The following is a 17,605-nucleotide window of genomic DNA, read 5'->3' on the forward strand; positions in this document are numbered from 1 at the left end:
GACACTTGTTTGTATAATTCCCATTTTTGTACAACGTCCATGTGGAACCCTCTGTGGCGGTCTCTTTGGGAATTACCCAAGGGTAATCCACACTGCCCAAGCCCCACTCTCCTTTTCTCTTTCCCCCCACCCAGTCACCACCATCCTTAAAAACTCTCTCGCTCATTCTCTCACAGCACAGCTGCATTACTCTAGTTAAGCTACTAATGTATTATCACCTCCAACATACTACAGGAAAGTTTGCCTAAAAACCATTCCACATTAATTTTGTACCAAAATTACATTGGTCAGTATGGATATGCTTGGAAATGATCCAACTGTTAAATGATCTACTTTAAAATTGTTTTATTAAGGTTTTATTTATTGAACCTCAAACTGATCAGTGGTTATTCCTTGAACCAAATTTCCTTACTCAAGGCAACCACACAATGGCAAGGATGGGTTTAATAATCTGCAAGCTTGCTGCTGCTTGATCAGACCCATTTTAAAGTCTGTTACTTCTTTGTTCATCGTGGGTATCATTTTCAGATGATGGTTCTATTCACTTTTTTTAATTTGGACAGGAGCCAATATTTAGGTCTTATGTGAATCTCCTCTGTCTCCAGTTGGTTTCTAATTGTCTTTTTCCAACCCACAGGGTGCAAATAAAACGGGGAAGTGCCCTGATGGAATGAGCTATTTGGAAGTTGCTGAAAGCCCTGAAATGAAAGAACTTCTCAAGTGACGATTGTCGTGCTTTACTGTGGCCTTGTGCTGCACCATCTTGTTTCTTTTTCTTAATTTTTTCTGCTTCCGAGTGCATCTTTTAATTCTAACTAAACAGACAAGTTTGTAGCATGTTTTTGTACAGTTACAGACGTCTTGGTTAACGTAAATATCCGAGCTCTTGCACAGCGTACAATGGACTGACTCTACGTCTCTCTAGGGATAGTTCAACACAAAAATAAATTGCTGCAATTCTTGAAGCAGATCATATCACAGTTATACTACATATGTCCATCTTACTGAGTCACCTTTCCTCGAACTTGTTTTCATACGTTGTGGACAGTGTGAAGCAGATGTTCTTTTAAATGATTGTACCGAAAAGTTTTTCAGCAAAAGGTTATTCTTGTGTTACCCACAAACAGTACTCTAAACTTAACAGATCATTTCTGAAATTTGAAGATTTTGGCAGTTGCGGTGCCTCACTGATTTGAAGACACCTTCCAAAGTTTTGTTTCCCTTTTTGACTTTTGGGTATTGAATATCATGTAAACCATAATGATTTGTGAAAGTTTTATTAAAAGTTACAATTCTAAGGATGATCATGATAACAATTGGATTGAGTGAACTATCACTATTCCTGTTGCATAATCAGTGACTTGAGAAATCTGTTTTAATAAAATAAAGATGTGTGTAATCTGCCTTGTTTCCATTGTTTTTTGAGCTTTCTATTAACGTATGAGTTTTAAACTTGCCTCAGTGATGCAATGTATCTAACCAAGTCGATGGTGCCAACAGCAATCAAGAACTGTGCATACACATTTTCAAATTGTCAAGTAATCTCCAGCAGTGTGGTTTTTAAATATATGCAGTTAACTTTTTGGGGTTATATTTCCTCAATTAAACAAAACTGCCTGAGCGCACCAGGGGAAATGTGAAATTTAGCTGAGTAAACATGTGAAATGTGAGTAAACTGTCTTATGCCTTTCACAACTTTGCAAATTGCCAACGCACATCATAGCCGGTGAGGTAGTTTAATGTATATTTTTAGTCAGATTCTGCGAAGTCTCACGCAGCAGAGAGAACATAACAGATGTGTTTTGATGGTAGTCATCAAATGATATATGTTGACCAAGAGAAGAACTTTTTGCTTGCTCTTGTATAATACCATGAAATCTTTCACATGCTTCTGAAACAGCAGATGAGATTTGGGTCTAATGTCTCTCAAAAGACTGCATTCCTGACACTGCATCACCTTTTGGGTTATAATACTGTTTATTTACCATTAGTAACAAGATATAGGAACAGAAGGAGGCTATTCATGCCTGTACTCAATGAGATCTCAGCTGATCTAATAATCCTCCAATTTCCCATAACCATTGATTCCCTGACTGATCTAAAATCTGTTTATCTTATCCTTGAATATACTTAGTGACACAGCATCAATAGCTCTCTGTGGTGATGAATTCCACAGATTCACAAGTGTCAGAAGAAATTCCACCTTACCTGTTTTAAATGTTTAACACTCTTTTTATTTTATGATTATGCCCTTTACCCCTCGAGTCTCTCGAGAGGAAACTACCGTTTTACACCTACCTGTGAAGCCCATAAAATCTTGTATGTTTCAACAAGTTGGTCTTCTATTTTCCTACATTCCAACATGTACAGGTCCAGTGTACTCAATCCCTTCGATAAGGAACCCAAAACTGTCCAGTATTCCAACTGGTCTAAAGCTTACCTTGTATAGGTTTAGCAAAATCCCTCCTACATCCTCCGTTCCTTTTGAAAAGAAAGCCACTTTTTTGTTTGCCTTTTAACTGCTGAACTTGAATGTCAGCTTTTTGTGATTCATGGACTAGCAGTATCAAATGCTGTTTCCATAGCTTTCTGCAGTCATCTTCCACTTTAAGTAATGTTCTGCTCCCCTCTCCTTCTTGCCAAAGTGCACAACCTCACATTTTCCCCACGTTAGATTCAATCTAAGTTTTTGCCCACTCAACTATTTTAATCTAAAGATGTGCATGTTAGGTGAATTGGCTATGCTAATTTGCCTATGGTATTCAGGGATGTATAGGTTAAGTGCGTTAGTCAGAGGGAAATGGGTCTGGCTGGGTCACTCCAGAGGGCTGGTTGGGTCAAAAGGCCTGTTTCCATTCTATGGTCTGCATCTTTATGTAAGCCTTTTTGTGCCATACTCGTCATTTGCCTTCCTACCTATTTTTGTCAAAAATTTGCTTATACTCCCTTTCCTCCTTTAAGTCATTATCTATATAATTGTGACCCCAGTGCTGATCCCCTGGTACCATCCTAAAAGTCCCCCCCTTTATCCTAACTTTGTCTTCTGCTAGTTCGCCAATCTTCTATGTACTATTTCAAACAATGGGCTATTAAGTAACCTTGTCTGGTACCTTGATCAATACCTTCTGAAAATCCAAATATATTACATTCACTGCTTCTCTGTCTTCATCTTGTTACTTCCTCCGATTCTATCTTCTCCCCCTCAAATTGCAGAGTAAATTCAATCATATTATGATCACTGCCTCCGAAGGGTTCCTTCACCTTAAGCTTTTGAAGGCCTCCCCTGTTTTTAATGTACTGTGCCTAACATATGCTTCTTTCTTAGTCTTGATATCCCTTGACATCCAGGGTTCCCTGAACTTACTGCCCTTGCCCTTCACTCTTCGAGGAACACATTGGCCCTGAAATCTGATTATATTTCTTTTAAAAAGGCATCTACTTTCAAAATCTAGATAGGCTTGGAGCAGTCACTTGTCGATAGTTGCCAAATCTTGTCTAATGATAATGAAATCAGCCTTCTCCCAATTTAGACATTTAACTTCTGTACTATCCTTATTTATTTCCATGATGACTTTAAAACTTTTACAGCATCATGGTCACTATCTGAAAAATGCTCACCCACTTAATCTTCAACCCCATGGCTTGCTTCACTCCCTATGATTAAGTCTACCACTGCCCCATTTCTTGTGGGGCTATCTGTGTCCTGGCACAAAAAACTCTCCTAGATGCACTTTAAAAAACTCCACCCCATCTAATCTTTCACACTAAGGCAATGCCTGTTAATGTAAGCAACGTTTAAATCCTCTCCAACTATAAGTCTATTTCTCACGCCTTTCTGTGATTTGCCCCTCTACTCCTTCTAATTGTTGGGAGGTCTGTATAAGTCCAAGGTAATTTCCACTTTTTATTTCTAAGCTCTACCCAAATAGCCTCATTTGAAAACCCTTCCAGGAGTCCTCCCTCAATAGTGCAGTAGTTATTTCCATTAATCAATAAAGCAATGACCCCACATGTACTTCCTTTACTATCATGCCTGAAACTTTTACACCCTGGAAAGTTGAGCACATCCCACCCCTCCTTCCATCATTTCTCTGTGACTGCAATAATATATTTCAACGTGCTGATCAACACTAAGTTCATCTGCCTTATCAACCAGGCTCCTTGCACTAAAATAGATACAATTTAGCTTTCTGGGCCTCCCATGTGCCTTATCCTGCTCCCATGCCTTCTCCGCCAACTGAGCTATTTTAGCAATCCTTCTCTATCTGATTGGATCTTGTTTCTGACTTTATATCTAGTCTATGTCTCCTACTCCTGCCAAGTTAGTTTAAAACCTCTCCGCAAGAATGCTGGACCTATTTCTGCTACGGTGCAAACTTGTTCAGGTCCCATCTACACCAGAAGTCCCAATCATCCAAGAATCTAAAGCCTTACCTCCTACGCAATCTCTTTAGCCATGCATTTGTCTAATCTACCTTCCTGTTCCTATTCTCTGTTATCATGTGGCACTAGGAGTAATCCATAGATTACAACTGTAGATTACTACCTAAGTATATTCAAGGCTCAGGTATATTCTTGACCAGTAAGGGAGTAAAGGGAAAAGGCAGGAAAATAGGGTTGAGGATTATCAGATCAGCCATGAGCTAATTGAATATCTAAGCATACTCAATAGGAGCAGTAGGCCATTCAAACCATGTTTTATATCTTGTGATCTTGCAATCCTCATTTTCTCCTCTCCTTGTTGGAGAAAGAACCTTAAATCTCCAGCGATGTGATAGCCATACAGTGATTAGCACCTCTTTTTTTTGAATTCATTTTCCAAATAAATGTAGAATGAACAACACGATTTCTTGGCAGTACAATATAATATCTCAAGTTGTAAGTGTCTCAAAATACTTATTGAATAGAATTTCATGTACACAAAGAAATCCCAACATCACTGGCAGATGCCTGACGATCCACTTTATTTGGTGCTAGATTCAAATGAATATCGGCAAAAAGTGAATGTGAAATCATTTGATATTTCATTCTTTCTATGAGGTCAGTGGCAATGCCTTTGCTTTGTTGCTGACTAAGACAGGGCAGATTGGAGGGCGTTTTTGAATTGTGAGGCTTAAAAGAATTTTAGAATGTGTTGAGGACTGCTACTGATGAGAATGTTCCTCATAAATCAGTGATTGTAGGTAAAAGAAGCATCTGAGAAAGTATAGACAAGAGAAGATGAAAGGTTTTCAAGTTCATCCATTAAGGAAGAGTCTGTGAAGACTGTTGAGGGTGTGAAGTTCAGGGTAGAAAACGATACATAGTTGGGTTCAGTTTGAGTGACCAATTGGGATTAATATTGCAGAAATCGGTGCCTGTAGTGGAAATGAAAATGTTTGGACTTTGAATTGGTATTGTCAATGATTTGTTAACAATATCATCATTTTAGTTCTTATCCAGACTTATTACTGTCTTTGCCCCTAGATCCTTATATTTATCCTAATTTCATGCACTGATTCGTTCTTTTACCTTCTATTTCCATTAAGAATTTTTCCTGCATTTCTAATTCTGACCCGGTATTTTTCATACATTTTACTACTTACACTGTCTAGCAACTTCCATTATATGCATATGACAGATAAACAGCAGACTGAGCTCAGTGATATTGCTCTGTGATTGAATAACTTACAGACACTTGCTACTTAAGCATATACATGAATAGTAACCTCTTCAGTGAGACACCAAAGCTGAAAGTTAAACGTTTATCCCATTGTATTGTCAAAACCTTGCACAAAATACTTTTGAAATAACAAATAATATTTAGTCAAATTTACACATGTAGGGAAGTGAAAAGTAAATCAGAAACCATCCTTTATAATGAAAGAAGCATACCAGTGAATGTTACTGTTCCACTTTGTCTATTCCAACTGCAGCATTCCCTGCTAAACCAATTTTCTCTGCATCATCAAAAACATGATTAGCAATAGAATGACTATTCCTATGCTGCTGGTATCCTAAGTCAATATACTCACCAGCAGCAGAATGCAACTCTGCATTTACTACCCTACACTTCCTGTGTGTTATTAAATCAGATTGCCAACAATAAGATTATTGAAATGAATCTGGGGACAATGCTGAAGTCTATTTTGTCTGAGAATATATACTATCTAAAGTTGCACCCTGTGGGTATGGTGCTGACAAAATATAAATCCGTCTGTGCCTAATGAGAAAGCACTGGTTTACTCCTATTCACCATTGTTTTCATCCATCATTGTCATTTCATTCAATTATGAAAAAAATAGATTTTATATGATGGAAATATCAATAATTTATTTGATATAAATATTAATAATATAGTTTATTACATGCAGTTCACTGTGATAGTTTGTTGTTCCATCATTTTCCTGGGATGCTTCAGCTTTTAAGTTATTTCCAGGATTTAATGAAGCATCTCACTGATGTTTCTAGTAAAGTATTTCACCCATCATTTCAAGCATTAAAGAATCGGTAAGTAATGTGAAATCTCTTATCCAGGATGTTATTCTGGCCATGTTTTACTCGGTTTATTCGATTTGTCAATAATTATGATTGCTTTTGTGTCATGAATTTCATCCTGAAGCTGGTGACACATAGAGAATGCTCCCAAGTTTCAAATTGCTGGTTGATGGCAGAATTATGTATTGCCCTTGCCTCAAATTAATTTTCACTGTTAAATAAGCTTCAATTTCATCATAATATGTTAGCATTGTGGCACAAAGTGCTGGAGAATATATGAATGGAAAATATACTGTTAAACTATTATTGTTAAGGCAGATCACAATGGTGGTTACAGAAATATATTAAATTTGTGATACAGCCTTCTAAATTTTACTTCCTGAAAAACCCCTTTCTAATAGTTCTTATGCTATAGGCATCAACAAGAAGTCCGTTTTGACAAGTGGTTAGCACTGCTGCCTCAGTGCCAGGGACCCAGGTTTGATTCCCACCTCAGACGACTGTCTGTGTGGAGTTTGCACACTCTTCCCATGTCTGCATGGGTTTCCTCCCACAATCCAAAGATGGGCAGGTGAATTGGTCATGCTAAATTGGCCATAGTGTTGGGTGAATTAATCAGGTGCAAATATTAGGGTAGGGGAATGGGTCTGGGTGGGTTACTCTTCGGAGGGTCAGTGTGAATTTGTTGGGCCAAAGGGCCTGTTTCCATACTGTAGGGAATCTAATCTAATCTAATCTATCATTAAGAATCACAACAAGCCCATGAATCATGCTAAGTACAATGTTAGCAACTAAATCCAGATCTGTTATCACTGTGAGAGATGCAGGGCTGAGTTATTCAAATAGCATCTTCCAATCAGCTGTATACATTACTTTGGGAAAAAAAAGCCATTGCATTGTAAATACACCATCAATATAACAATGAAACGAATGCACTGAAACCAGATAGTGCTGAAAATACACAGCCAGTCAAGTACTACCTATGGAGACAGAAACTGTTAACATTTTTCAAGTCAATAATCTTTCACTGGGAGTGGAAGCAATTAGAGATGCAACAATTTTTAAGAGAGTGCAAAGAACTCCCACAGTCCGAAAGATGTGCCAGTCAGGTGAATTGGTCATGCTAAATTGCCCACAGTGTTAGGTACATTATTAAGGGGTAAATATAGGATAAGGGAATGGGTCTGGGTCAGGTGAATTGGCCATGCTAAATTGTCCACAGTGTTAGGTACATTAGTCAGAGGTAAATACAGGGTAGGACAATGGGTCCGGGTCAGGTGAATTGGCCATGCTAAATTGCCCACAATGATAGGTACATTAGTAAGGGATAAATATAGGGCAGGGGAATGGTCTGGGTGGGTTACTCTTTGGAGGTTCGTTGTACAGAATCTAATCGAAAATCTAAATCTAAACAGGAAAATAAGGCCGTGAAGGAAAAGAAAAGGGAAGGTCAATAATATCATGAAAGGAAGAGCTGCTGAATTACAAAAAAGGTGATGATGTAAAGGCAAAAGGGGATGTTTGAAATAAAAGAAACAATAAGTCTCAAGGAGCTGTAACTGGCTTCAGCAGACCTGTCCCGACTTGTTACATTCCCCCACTTCTACCGTTTTTTTCAACTTTATTTGTTACATTCTCTGTCAGCATGTCCTCTGTCCCCTCCCCCACAAGTCTGGCAGTTCGACACACCATTGTTCAGGATTAGAGTAGTGCTGGAAAAGCAGAGCAGGTCAGGCAGCACCTGAGGAGCAGGAAAATCGATGTTTTGGGCAAAAGCCCTACAATATTATTCTACATCCTGAACTGATGTTCCTCACTGGCAGGGTCTGAACAATGGTGCAATAACACCATTGCCTTTCAATCTTCTAGATTATTATTTTCAGATCATTATCACTGCTTCAATTTTTCTGGACAGCAGCAGAAAATTACTGCAGATGCGGGAATCCATACCGAACACGACAAAATGCTGGAGATGACAGTAGGTCAGACAGTACGCATGGAGAGAGCACAAGCTAACATTTCAAGTCTAGATGATTCTTTCAGAGCTGAAGCAAAGTGTGGAGGGGGGCAGCATTTATGCTATAGTTTGGGGGGGGAGGGTGCAGTGGTGAACGTAGGTAGTAAATATAGAGTTCTGGTGGAGAAAAGATGTTGATAGTTCACACTAAATAATTGGAATGTGAGAATGGCAGAACAATTGTGGAGGCAAATGTATACTGCAGATGCTGGAGAGTAGTGTAGTGCTGGAAAAGCACAGGTAGGCAGCATCCGAGGAGCAGGACAGTCGATATTTCGGGCTTAAGCCCTTCATCAGATATGCCTGAAACATTGACTCTCTTGTTCCTTGAATCCTGGCTGACCTGCTGTGTTTTTCCAGCGCCACACTTTTTGAGTCTGATCTCCAGCATCTGCAGTCCTCATTTTCTCATAATTAAGTATAAGAGTTAGAATGTTGTGTTGAAGCTTTTTAAGACTTTGGTTAGGCTGCACCTCGGTGTTGCGTTCACTTCTGGTCACCACATTACAGGAAGGATGTGGAGGCTTTGGAGAGGGTGCAGAAGAATGCTGCGTAGATTAGAGGGTATGAGCTTTAAGGAGAGACTAGAAAACTCAGGTTATTTTCTCTGGAGCGGAAGAAGCTGAGGGGAGACTTCATAGAAGTCTGTAAAATTATGTGACACATAAATAGGGGTTGACAATCAGAATCTTTTCTCCCAGAGTTGAAATGTCTAATACTAAGGGAAATGCATCTAACATGAGAGGGGGAAAGTGCAAAGGAGATGTGAAGGGCATGTTGTTTGCACAGATAGTGATAGGAGTCTGGAGCTCGGTGCCAGTGGTGGTGGTGGAGTCAGATACGATAGGGGCCTTGAAAGGACATATAGATAAATATATGAATAGACAAAGAATGTTTGAAGGGCAGGCAGAAGGGATCAATTTAATATGGTTATCATGTTTGGCGCAACACTGTGGGCAAAAGGGCCCATTCCTGTGCTGCACTATTCTATACTAAACAACTGGCAACTCAACTTCCTCTCTCAAGCCTGTTATTAGCTAATATTTTTAATGGTTCTACTTCTGGAGATGCCTTCCCCTCTCCTTCAAATATGTCATTGCAAGCCCTCATGAAAAATAACCTTTATCTGCACTATCCTTGCAAACTACTGCTCTAAATCCAACATTCCTTTCCTCACTAAGGTCTGTGAACATGCTGTTGCTGCCAAAATCTGTGGCAAACTTTGCTGGAACTCTAAATTTGAAGCCCTCTGTTCAGGTTTCTGCCCCTGTTATAGTGTCAAAGTGATTCTTATCAAAAATGTAAAGAACATCCCATATGAATGTGAGCAATGTGAACTGTCCTCTTTCAAACTCTCTCCCACATTTCATATGGGCGGCACGGTGGCACAGTGGTTAGCACTGCTGCCTCACCAGAGACCCAGGTTCGATTCCCGCCTCAGGCGACTGATTGTGTGGAGTTTGCACGTTCTCCCCGTGTCTGCGTGGGTTTCCTCCAGGTGCTCCGGTTTCCTCTCTCAGTCCAAAGATGTGCAGGTCAGGTGAATTGGCCATGCTAAAATTGCCCGTAGTATTAGGTAAGGGGTAAATGTAGGGGTATGGGTGGGTTGCGCTTCGGCGGGTCGGTGTGGACTTGTTGGGCCAAAGGGCCTGTTTCCACACTGTAATGTAATCTAATAATCTAATCTAATATGGTTGAGCACACCATCCATCTCTTAGGTCTCTCTATCATCACTCAGCTATCTGAATTGCTGTCACCTAGTTTCATTTTGGTAAATAACCAGTCATAAACAAGCACAAAGAATTCTCTAGTTATATATATATATATAGAGAGAGAGAGAGAGAGAGAGAGAGAGAGAAAACAGAAATTAGATTTATTATATAAACAGAATTTATACAGCAAAGGTGTAAAACTGATTAACACACAGTTTGAAATAGGAAAGTATAAATATTTGTTCTTCTAAGTAACCCCAGTGCACACAGATATACACACACAGCAATTAAAGGAACAGAATAAATAACTTCTTTTATAGAGATTAATTCTGAGGAACAAATGCTCTGGCCAAAAGATTTTAGTTCTGGAATAGAAAATGGACAATATATGAATGTTTAAAATGGCTTTCAGTCAATGTCCTGAGTGTATGTAGAGGGACATCACTAAAGACATGGTTGTTACTGGGACATTTGTGGGTGCAGTTCATTCAGAAATTGGTGAGAATTTAGAGACTTTGTTGGAGAATAGTTGCTTCAAAACCCTTTGAACTCCCCAAAAGGGTTTTCTCAGAAGAGCAGAAGATGAGCTGGCTAACTCTCTCTTCCAGCAGGCTATATCCAAACGAAATGCGAGCAATATCCATAAACTCAGGCATGTCATTTCCAATAAACAGATCCAGACACTTAACTCATGTGACTTCTGAGCAGTGTCTTAAAAAAAAATGTCCCAACGTCCTTTTAGTGATCCTTTTGGAAAAAATAGTTTGTGTATCCAAATGGACCACTGTTCAGAATCTCTTAACACGAAACCTTAGAAGAAATATGAATAATAGTCTTTATAACACCACTCTAAACTGTAAAAGTTTTGGTCCCTCTAAGTTTCTCATTTACTCACTGTCCCTTAGCAACATTATCTGAAAACATGTAATGTTGCAGATGTATACTGATGACACTCCTACTACCTCACTCCTACCCTCTCTGCTGTTTGTCTAACATCTAGCGCTGGATGAGTATAAATTTCTCCAACTATCAACATAGGATTACGACTGATAGGTAGGAAAGATAGATGACTAGGAAAGATAGAACTAGATGAAAGATGTGCTTAGGAAATATGAATAGCCAAGAAGCTCAAAGGTAAAAACTTCTAGATTTTGATTCAGCCATGAGCAACTTAGCATAGAGCAAATAAAATTAGAGGGATAATTCCATGGCTGAGACATTAGTGTGGGAGAAATGTGTTTGAATTCATGGGGGACTGACATCAATAGTAGGAAAGTAGGTTCAGTTCCATTGGGATAGCCTACATCTAAATATGTTAGGACCAGTGTCCAGGCAAATGTTGTCACTAGGGTGGTAGAGAGGGCTTTAAACTAAATTGTAAGAGTAAAGGATCAAAAGAGAGGCGATAGGGTACAGTAAAGAGAAATAATGAAGTAATAGAGCAGGGCAGCAGTTAGAGTAAGGAGTATCAGACTGTGATCGGAAGGGATATAAGAGTGAATCAGCACATAAGGCTAGCAATTGCAAAAATTATCAAATAAAATGAGGCCCTGTATCTGACACATACACTTTTTAACGGGGAGTGGCAGGGAGATTTGTTAGAGCTGCTTGAGAGGATTTAAACTAGTAAGGTGGGGGGTGGAGGGTGGGACCCAGAGAAATAGTGAGAAAACAGGGAATTATTGACCGGTTAGCCTGACGTCAGTGGTGGGAAAAATGCTGGAGTCAATTATAAAAGATGAAATTACGACTCATTTGTATAGCAATAACAAGATAGGTCAGAGTTAACAAGCGGAAATCATGCTTGACTAATCTTCTGGAATTTTTTGAAGATGTAACTATGAAGGTGGACACAGGAGAGCCAGTGGATGTAGTGTACCTGGACTTTCAGAAAGCTTTTGATAAAGTCCCACATATGAGATTAGTGAGCAAAATTAGGCCACATGGTATTGGGGACAAAATACTGACTTGGATTGAAAATTGGCTGACTGACAGTAAGCAAATCATAGTGATAAACATGTCCCTTTCGGAATGGCAGGTAGTGACCAATGGGTACCACAAGGTTCGGTGCTGGGACCGCAGCTGTTTACAATATATATTAATGATATAGATTTGATTCCCTACAGTGTGGAAACAGGCCCTTTGGCCCATCCAGTTTACACCGACCCTCCGAAGAGTAACCCACCCAGACCCATTTCCCTCTGACTAATGCGCCTAACATTATGGACAATTTAGCATGGCCAATTCACCTGACCTGCACATCTTTGGACAGTGGGAGGAAACCAGAGCAGCCAGAGAAAACCCACGCAGACACGGGGAGAACGTGCAAGCTCCACACAGACAGTTGCCCAAGCCTGGAATCGAACCTGCGACCCTAGTGCTAACCACTGAGTCATGAATGTATTAAATGTAATATTAGCAAATTTGCTGATGACACAAAGCTATGTGGCAGGGTGAAATGTGAGGAGGATGTTGTGAGAATACAGGGTGACTTGGACAGGTTAGGTGAGTGGACTGATGCCTGGCAGATGCAGATTAATGTGGATAAATGTGTGGTTATCCACTTTAGTGGCAAAAACAGGAAGGCAGATTACTATCTAAATGGAGTCAAGTTAGATAAGGGAGAAGTACAACGAGATCTAGGTGTTCTTGTACATCAGTTAATGAAAGCAAGCATTGAGGTACAGCAGGCAGTGAAGAAAGCTTATGGCATGCTGGCCTTTATAACAAGAGGAATTGAGTATAGGAGCAAAGTGGTCCTTCTGCAGCTGTACAGGGCCCTGGTGAGACCACACTTGGAGTATTGTGTGCAGTTTTGAGGAAGGACAATCTGGCTATTGAGGGAGTGCAGCGTAGGTTCACAAGGTCAATTCCCAGAATGGCGGGACTATCATATGTTGAAAGATTGGAGTGACTGGGCTTATATATACTTGAGGAGAAAGTGAGGTCTGCAGATGCTGGAGATCAGAGCTGGAAATGTGTTGCTGGAAAAGCGCAGCAGGTCAGGCAGCATCCAGGGAACAGGAGAATCGACATTTCGGGCATAAGCCCTTCTTCAGGAATGAGGAAAGATTTTACAGCAGGCTAAGATAAAAGGTAGGGAGGAGGGACTTGGGGGAGGGGCGTCGGAAATGTGATAGGTGGAAAGAGGTCAAGGTGAGGGTGATAGGTCAGACTGGGGTGGGGGCGGAGAGGTCGGGAAGAAGATTGCAGGTTAGGAAGGCGGTGCTGAATTCGATGGATTTGACTGAGACAGGGTGGGGGGAGGGGAAATGAGGAAACTGGTGAAATCCGAGTCCTTATATATACTTGAGTTTAGAGAATGAGAGGGGATTTGATTGAGACATATAAGATTATTAAAGGATTGGACATTCTGGAGGCAGGAAGCATATTTCCGCTGATGGGTGAGTCCAGAACCACAGGACACAGTTTAAAAATAAGGGGTAGGCCATTTAGAACAGAGTTGAGGAGAAACTTCTTCACCCAGAGTGGTGGCTATATAGAATGGTCTGCCCCAGAAGGCTGTGGAGGCCAAGTCTCTGGATACTTGATGGATGGAGATGAAAGAGATGGATAGAGCTCTTAAAGATAATGGAATCAAGGGTTAGGGGGATAAGGCAGGAACAGGATACTGTGGATGATCAGCCGTGATCATAATGAATCGTGGTGCTGGCTCGAAGGGCTGATTGGTCTACTCCTGCACCTATTGTCTATTGATAGCGATCAATCTGAGACTGGTACCGTTGGGAAAGGGAGTGAGTCAAACAGTCAGGGCAGGCAGGAACAAAGCAGAGGACAAGTTAGGACTGATTAATTAAACTGCATTTACTTCAATGCAAGAGGCCTAACAGGGAAGGAAGATGAACTCAGGGCATGGTTAGGAATATGGGACTGGGATATCATAACAATAACAGAAATGTGGCTCAGGATGTCCAAGACTGGAAGCTAAATGTTCCAGTATTCAAATGCTACAGGAAGGATAGAAACGGGGGCAAGAGAGGAGGGGGAGTGGTGTTTTTGATGAGGAATAGCATTATTGCTGTAGTTAGGGAAGATATTACTGGGAATAAATCCAGGGTGGTTTTATGGGTGGAACTGAGAAACAAGAAAGGGATGATCACCTTATTGGGATTGTATTATAGACCCTCTAATAGTCAGCGGGAAATTGAGAAAAACATTTGTAAGGATATTTCAGTTATCTGTAAGAATGATAGGGTAGGGGATTTTAACTTTCCAAACATAGACTGGGGCTGCCATAGTGGTAAGTGTTTAGATGGAGAGGAATTTGTTAAGTGTGTAAAAGAAAAGTTTCTGATTCAGTATGTGGGTGTACCTAGAGAAGGTGCAAAATTTCACCTACACTTGGGAAATAAGGCAGGGCAGGTGACTGAGGTGTCAGTGGGGGAGCACTTTGGGGCCAGCGACCATAATTCTAATAATTTTAAAATAGTAGTGGAAAAGAATAGATCAGATCTAAAAGTTGAAGTTCAAAATTGGAGGAAGGCTAATTTTGATGGTATTGGGCAAGAACTTTCAAAAGCTGATTGGGGGCAGATGTTCCCGAGTAAAAGGGACAACTGGAAAATGGGAAGTCATCAAAAATGAGATAACAAGAGTCCAGAGACAGTATATTCCTGTTAGGGTGAAAGGAAAGGCTGGTAGGTGTAGGGAATGCTGGATGACTAGAGAAATTGAGATTTTCTTTAAGAAATAGAAGGAAGCATAAGTCAGATAAAGTCAGGATAGATCGAGTGAATCCTTAGAGGCGTATAAAGGCAGGAGGAGTATACTTAAGAGGGAAATCAGGAGGGCAAAAAGGTACATGAGATAGCTTTAGCAAATAGGGTTAAGGAGAATCCAAAGGGTTTTTAGAAATATATTAAAGACAAAGGGTAACTAGAGAGAGAAAATACAGCCCCTCAAGGATCAGCAAGGCGGCCTTTGTGTGGAGCCACAGGAGATGGGGAGATACTCAATGAGTATTTTGCATCAGTGTTTACTGTTGAGAAAGACATGGAAGATATAGAATGTAGGGAATTAGATGATGACATCTTGAAAAATGTCCATATTCACAGAGGAGGAAATGCTGGATGTCTTGAAAGGCATAAAAGTGGATAAATCCCCAGGACCTGATCAGATGTACCCTAGAACTCTGTGGGAAGATAGGGAAGTGATTGCTGGGCCCCTTGCTGAGATATTTCTATCATTAATAGTCACAGGTGAGGTGCTAGAAGACTGGAGGTTGGCTAACATGGTGCCAATATTTAAGAATGGTGGTAAGAACAAGCCAGGGAACTATAGATCAGTGAGCCTGACATCGGTGGTGGGCAAGGTGTTGGAGGGAATCCTGAGGGACAGGATTTACATGTATTTGGAAAGGCAAGGACTGATTAGGGATAGTCAGCATGGCTTTGTGCGTGGAAAACCATGTCTCACGAACTTGATTGAGTTTTTTGAAGAGGTAACAAAGAGAATTGATGAGGGCAGAGTGGTAGATGTGATCTATATGGACTTCAGTAAGGCATTCGACAAGGTTCCCCATGGGAGACTGATTACCAAGGTGAGATCTCATGGAAAACAAGGAGAACTAGCCATTTGGATACAGAACTGGCTCAAAGGTAGAAGACAGAGGGTGGCGGTGGAGGGTTGATTTTCAGACTGGAGGCCTGTGACCAGTGGAGTGCCACACGGAGCGGTGCTGGGTCCTCTACTTTTCGTCATTTACATAAATGATTTGAATGTGAGCATAAAATGTAGTTTGCAGATGACACCAAAATTGGAGGTGCAGTGGACAGCAAAGAAAGTTACCTCCGATTACAATGGGATCTTGATCAGATGGCCAATGGGCTGAGGAGTGGCAGATGGAGTTTAATTTAGATGAATGCAAGGTGTTGCATTTTGGGAAAGCAAACCTTAGCAGGACTTAAACACTTAATGGTAGGGTCTTGGGGGGTTGCTGAATGAAGAGACCTTGAAGTGCAGGTTTATAGTTCCTTGCAAGTAGAGTCGCAGATAAATTGGTATGCATTCCTTTTTTGATCAGAGCATTGAGTACAGGAGTTGCGAAGTCATGTTGCGGCAATACAGGACATTGTTTAGGTCGTTTTGGAATATTGCATGCAATTCCAGTCTCCTTCCTATCGGAAGGATTTGTGAAACTTGAAAGGGTTCAGAAAAGATTTACAAGGATGTTGCCAGGGTTGGAAGATTTGAGCTATAGGGAGAGGCTGGGACTGTTTTCCCTGGAGCGTCGGAGGCTGAAGGATGACCTTATAGAGGTTTATAAAATCATGAGGGGCATGGATGGGGTAAATAGACAAAGTCTTTTGCCTGGGGTGGGGAAGTCGAGAATTAGAGGGCATAGGTTTGAGGTGAGAGGGGCAGGATGTAAAGGAGATCTAAAGGCTAAAGTTTTCACACAGTGGGTGGTGTGTGTATGGAATGAGCTGCCAGAGGAAGTGGTGGAGGCTAGTACAATTGCAACATTTAAAAGCATCTGGATGGGTATATGAATAGGAAAGGTTTGGAGGGATATGGGCTGGCAGGTGGGAATAGATTGAGGTGAGATATCTGGTCAGTATGGAGAAGTTGGACCGAAGAGTCTGTTTCCGTGCTGTACATCTCTATGACTCTATGACTCAACACAGACATCGTCACCAAATCCACTGAATCCCACAGCTACCTGGATTACACCTCCTCCCTTCCGCTTCCTGTAAAAACACTATCCCTTATTCCCAATTCCACCGCCTCCACCACATCTGCTCCCAGGGTCACCTATTCCACCACAGAACACACCAGATGGCCTCATCCTTCAAAGATCGCAATTTCCCATCCCACATGTTTGATGATGCCCTCCAGCGGATCTCATCCACTTTCTGCGCCTCAGCCCTCAAACCACACCCCTCCAATTGCAACAAGGGACAGAACGCCCCTCATCCTCACCTTGTACCCAATCAACCTCGGTATACATTGCATCATCCTCCGCCATTTCTGCCACCTACAATCAGACCCCACCACCCGAGATATGTTTGCCTACCATCCCGCATCTGCTTTCTGTACAGACCGCAGGAATTGCAAAACCTGTGCCCACACCTGCCCCCCTCACCTCAATCCAAGGCTCCTAAGGAGCCTTCCACATCCATCAGAGTTTTACCTGCTCGTCCACACATGTCATTTACTGTATCCATTGCTCCCAATATGTCTCCTCTACACTGGAAAGACAGGGCACCTACTTGCAAAGCGCTTCAGAGGACACCTGCACCAACCAACTCCACCACCCCGTGGCTGAACACTTCAACTTCCCCTCCCACTGTGCTAAGGACATGCAGATCGTGGGCCTCCTCCATCGCCAAAACTTAACCACCTGACACCTGGAGGAAGAATACCTTATCTTCTGTCT

The 17,605-nt window shown here is 41.2% G+C and overlaps 1 protein-coding gene across 1 annotated transcript in view; it reads left to right on the forward strand.

The window, feature by feature from the left end:
• mtpn (myotrophin) overlaps nucleotides 1-1,403 on the forward strand; it is a 65,495-nt gene extending 64,092 nt beyond the window's left edge. The window contains exon 4 of the mRNA XM_043709439.1: nucleotides 638-1,403. Coding sequence (XP_043565374.1) covers nucleotides 638-724 — 87 coding nt within the window. The 3' untranslated portion in view covers nucleotides 725-1,403. The remainder of the gene's footprint in view (nucleotides 1-637) is intronic.
• Nucleotides 1,404-17,605: the final 16,202 nt, after the last annotated feature.

This window comes from Chiloscyllium plagiosum, chromosome 19, assembly GCF_004010195.1.
Source record: "Chiloscyllium plagiosum isolate BGI_BamShark_2017 chromosome 19, ASM401019v2, whole genome shotgun sequence".
Lineage (NCBI taxonomy): Eukaryota > Metazoa > Chordata > Chondrichthyes > Orectolobiformes > Hemiscylliidae > Chiloscyllium > Chiloscyllium plagiosum.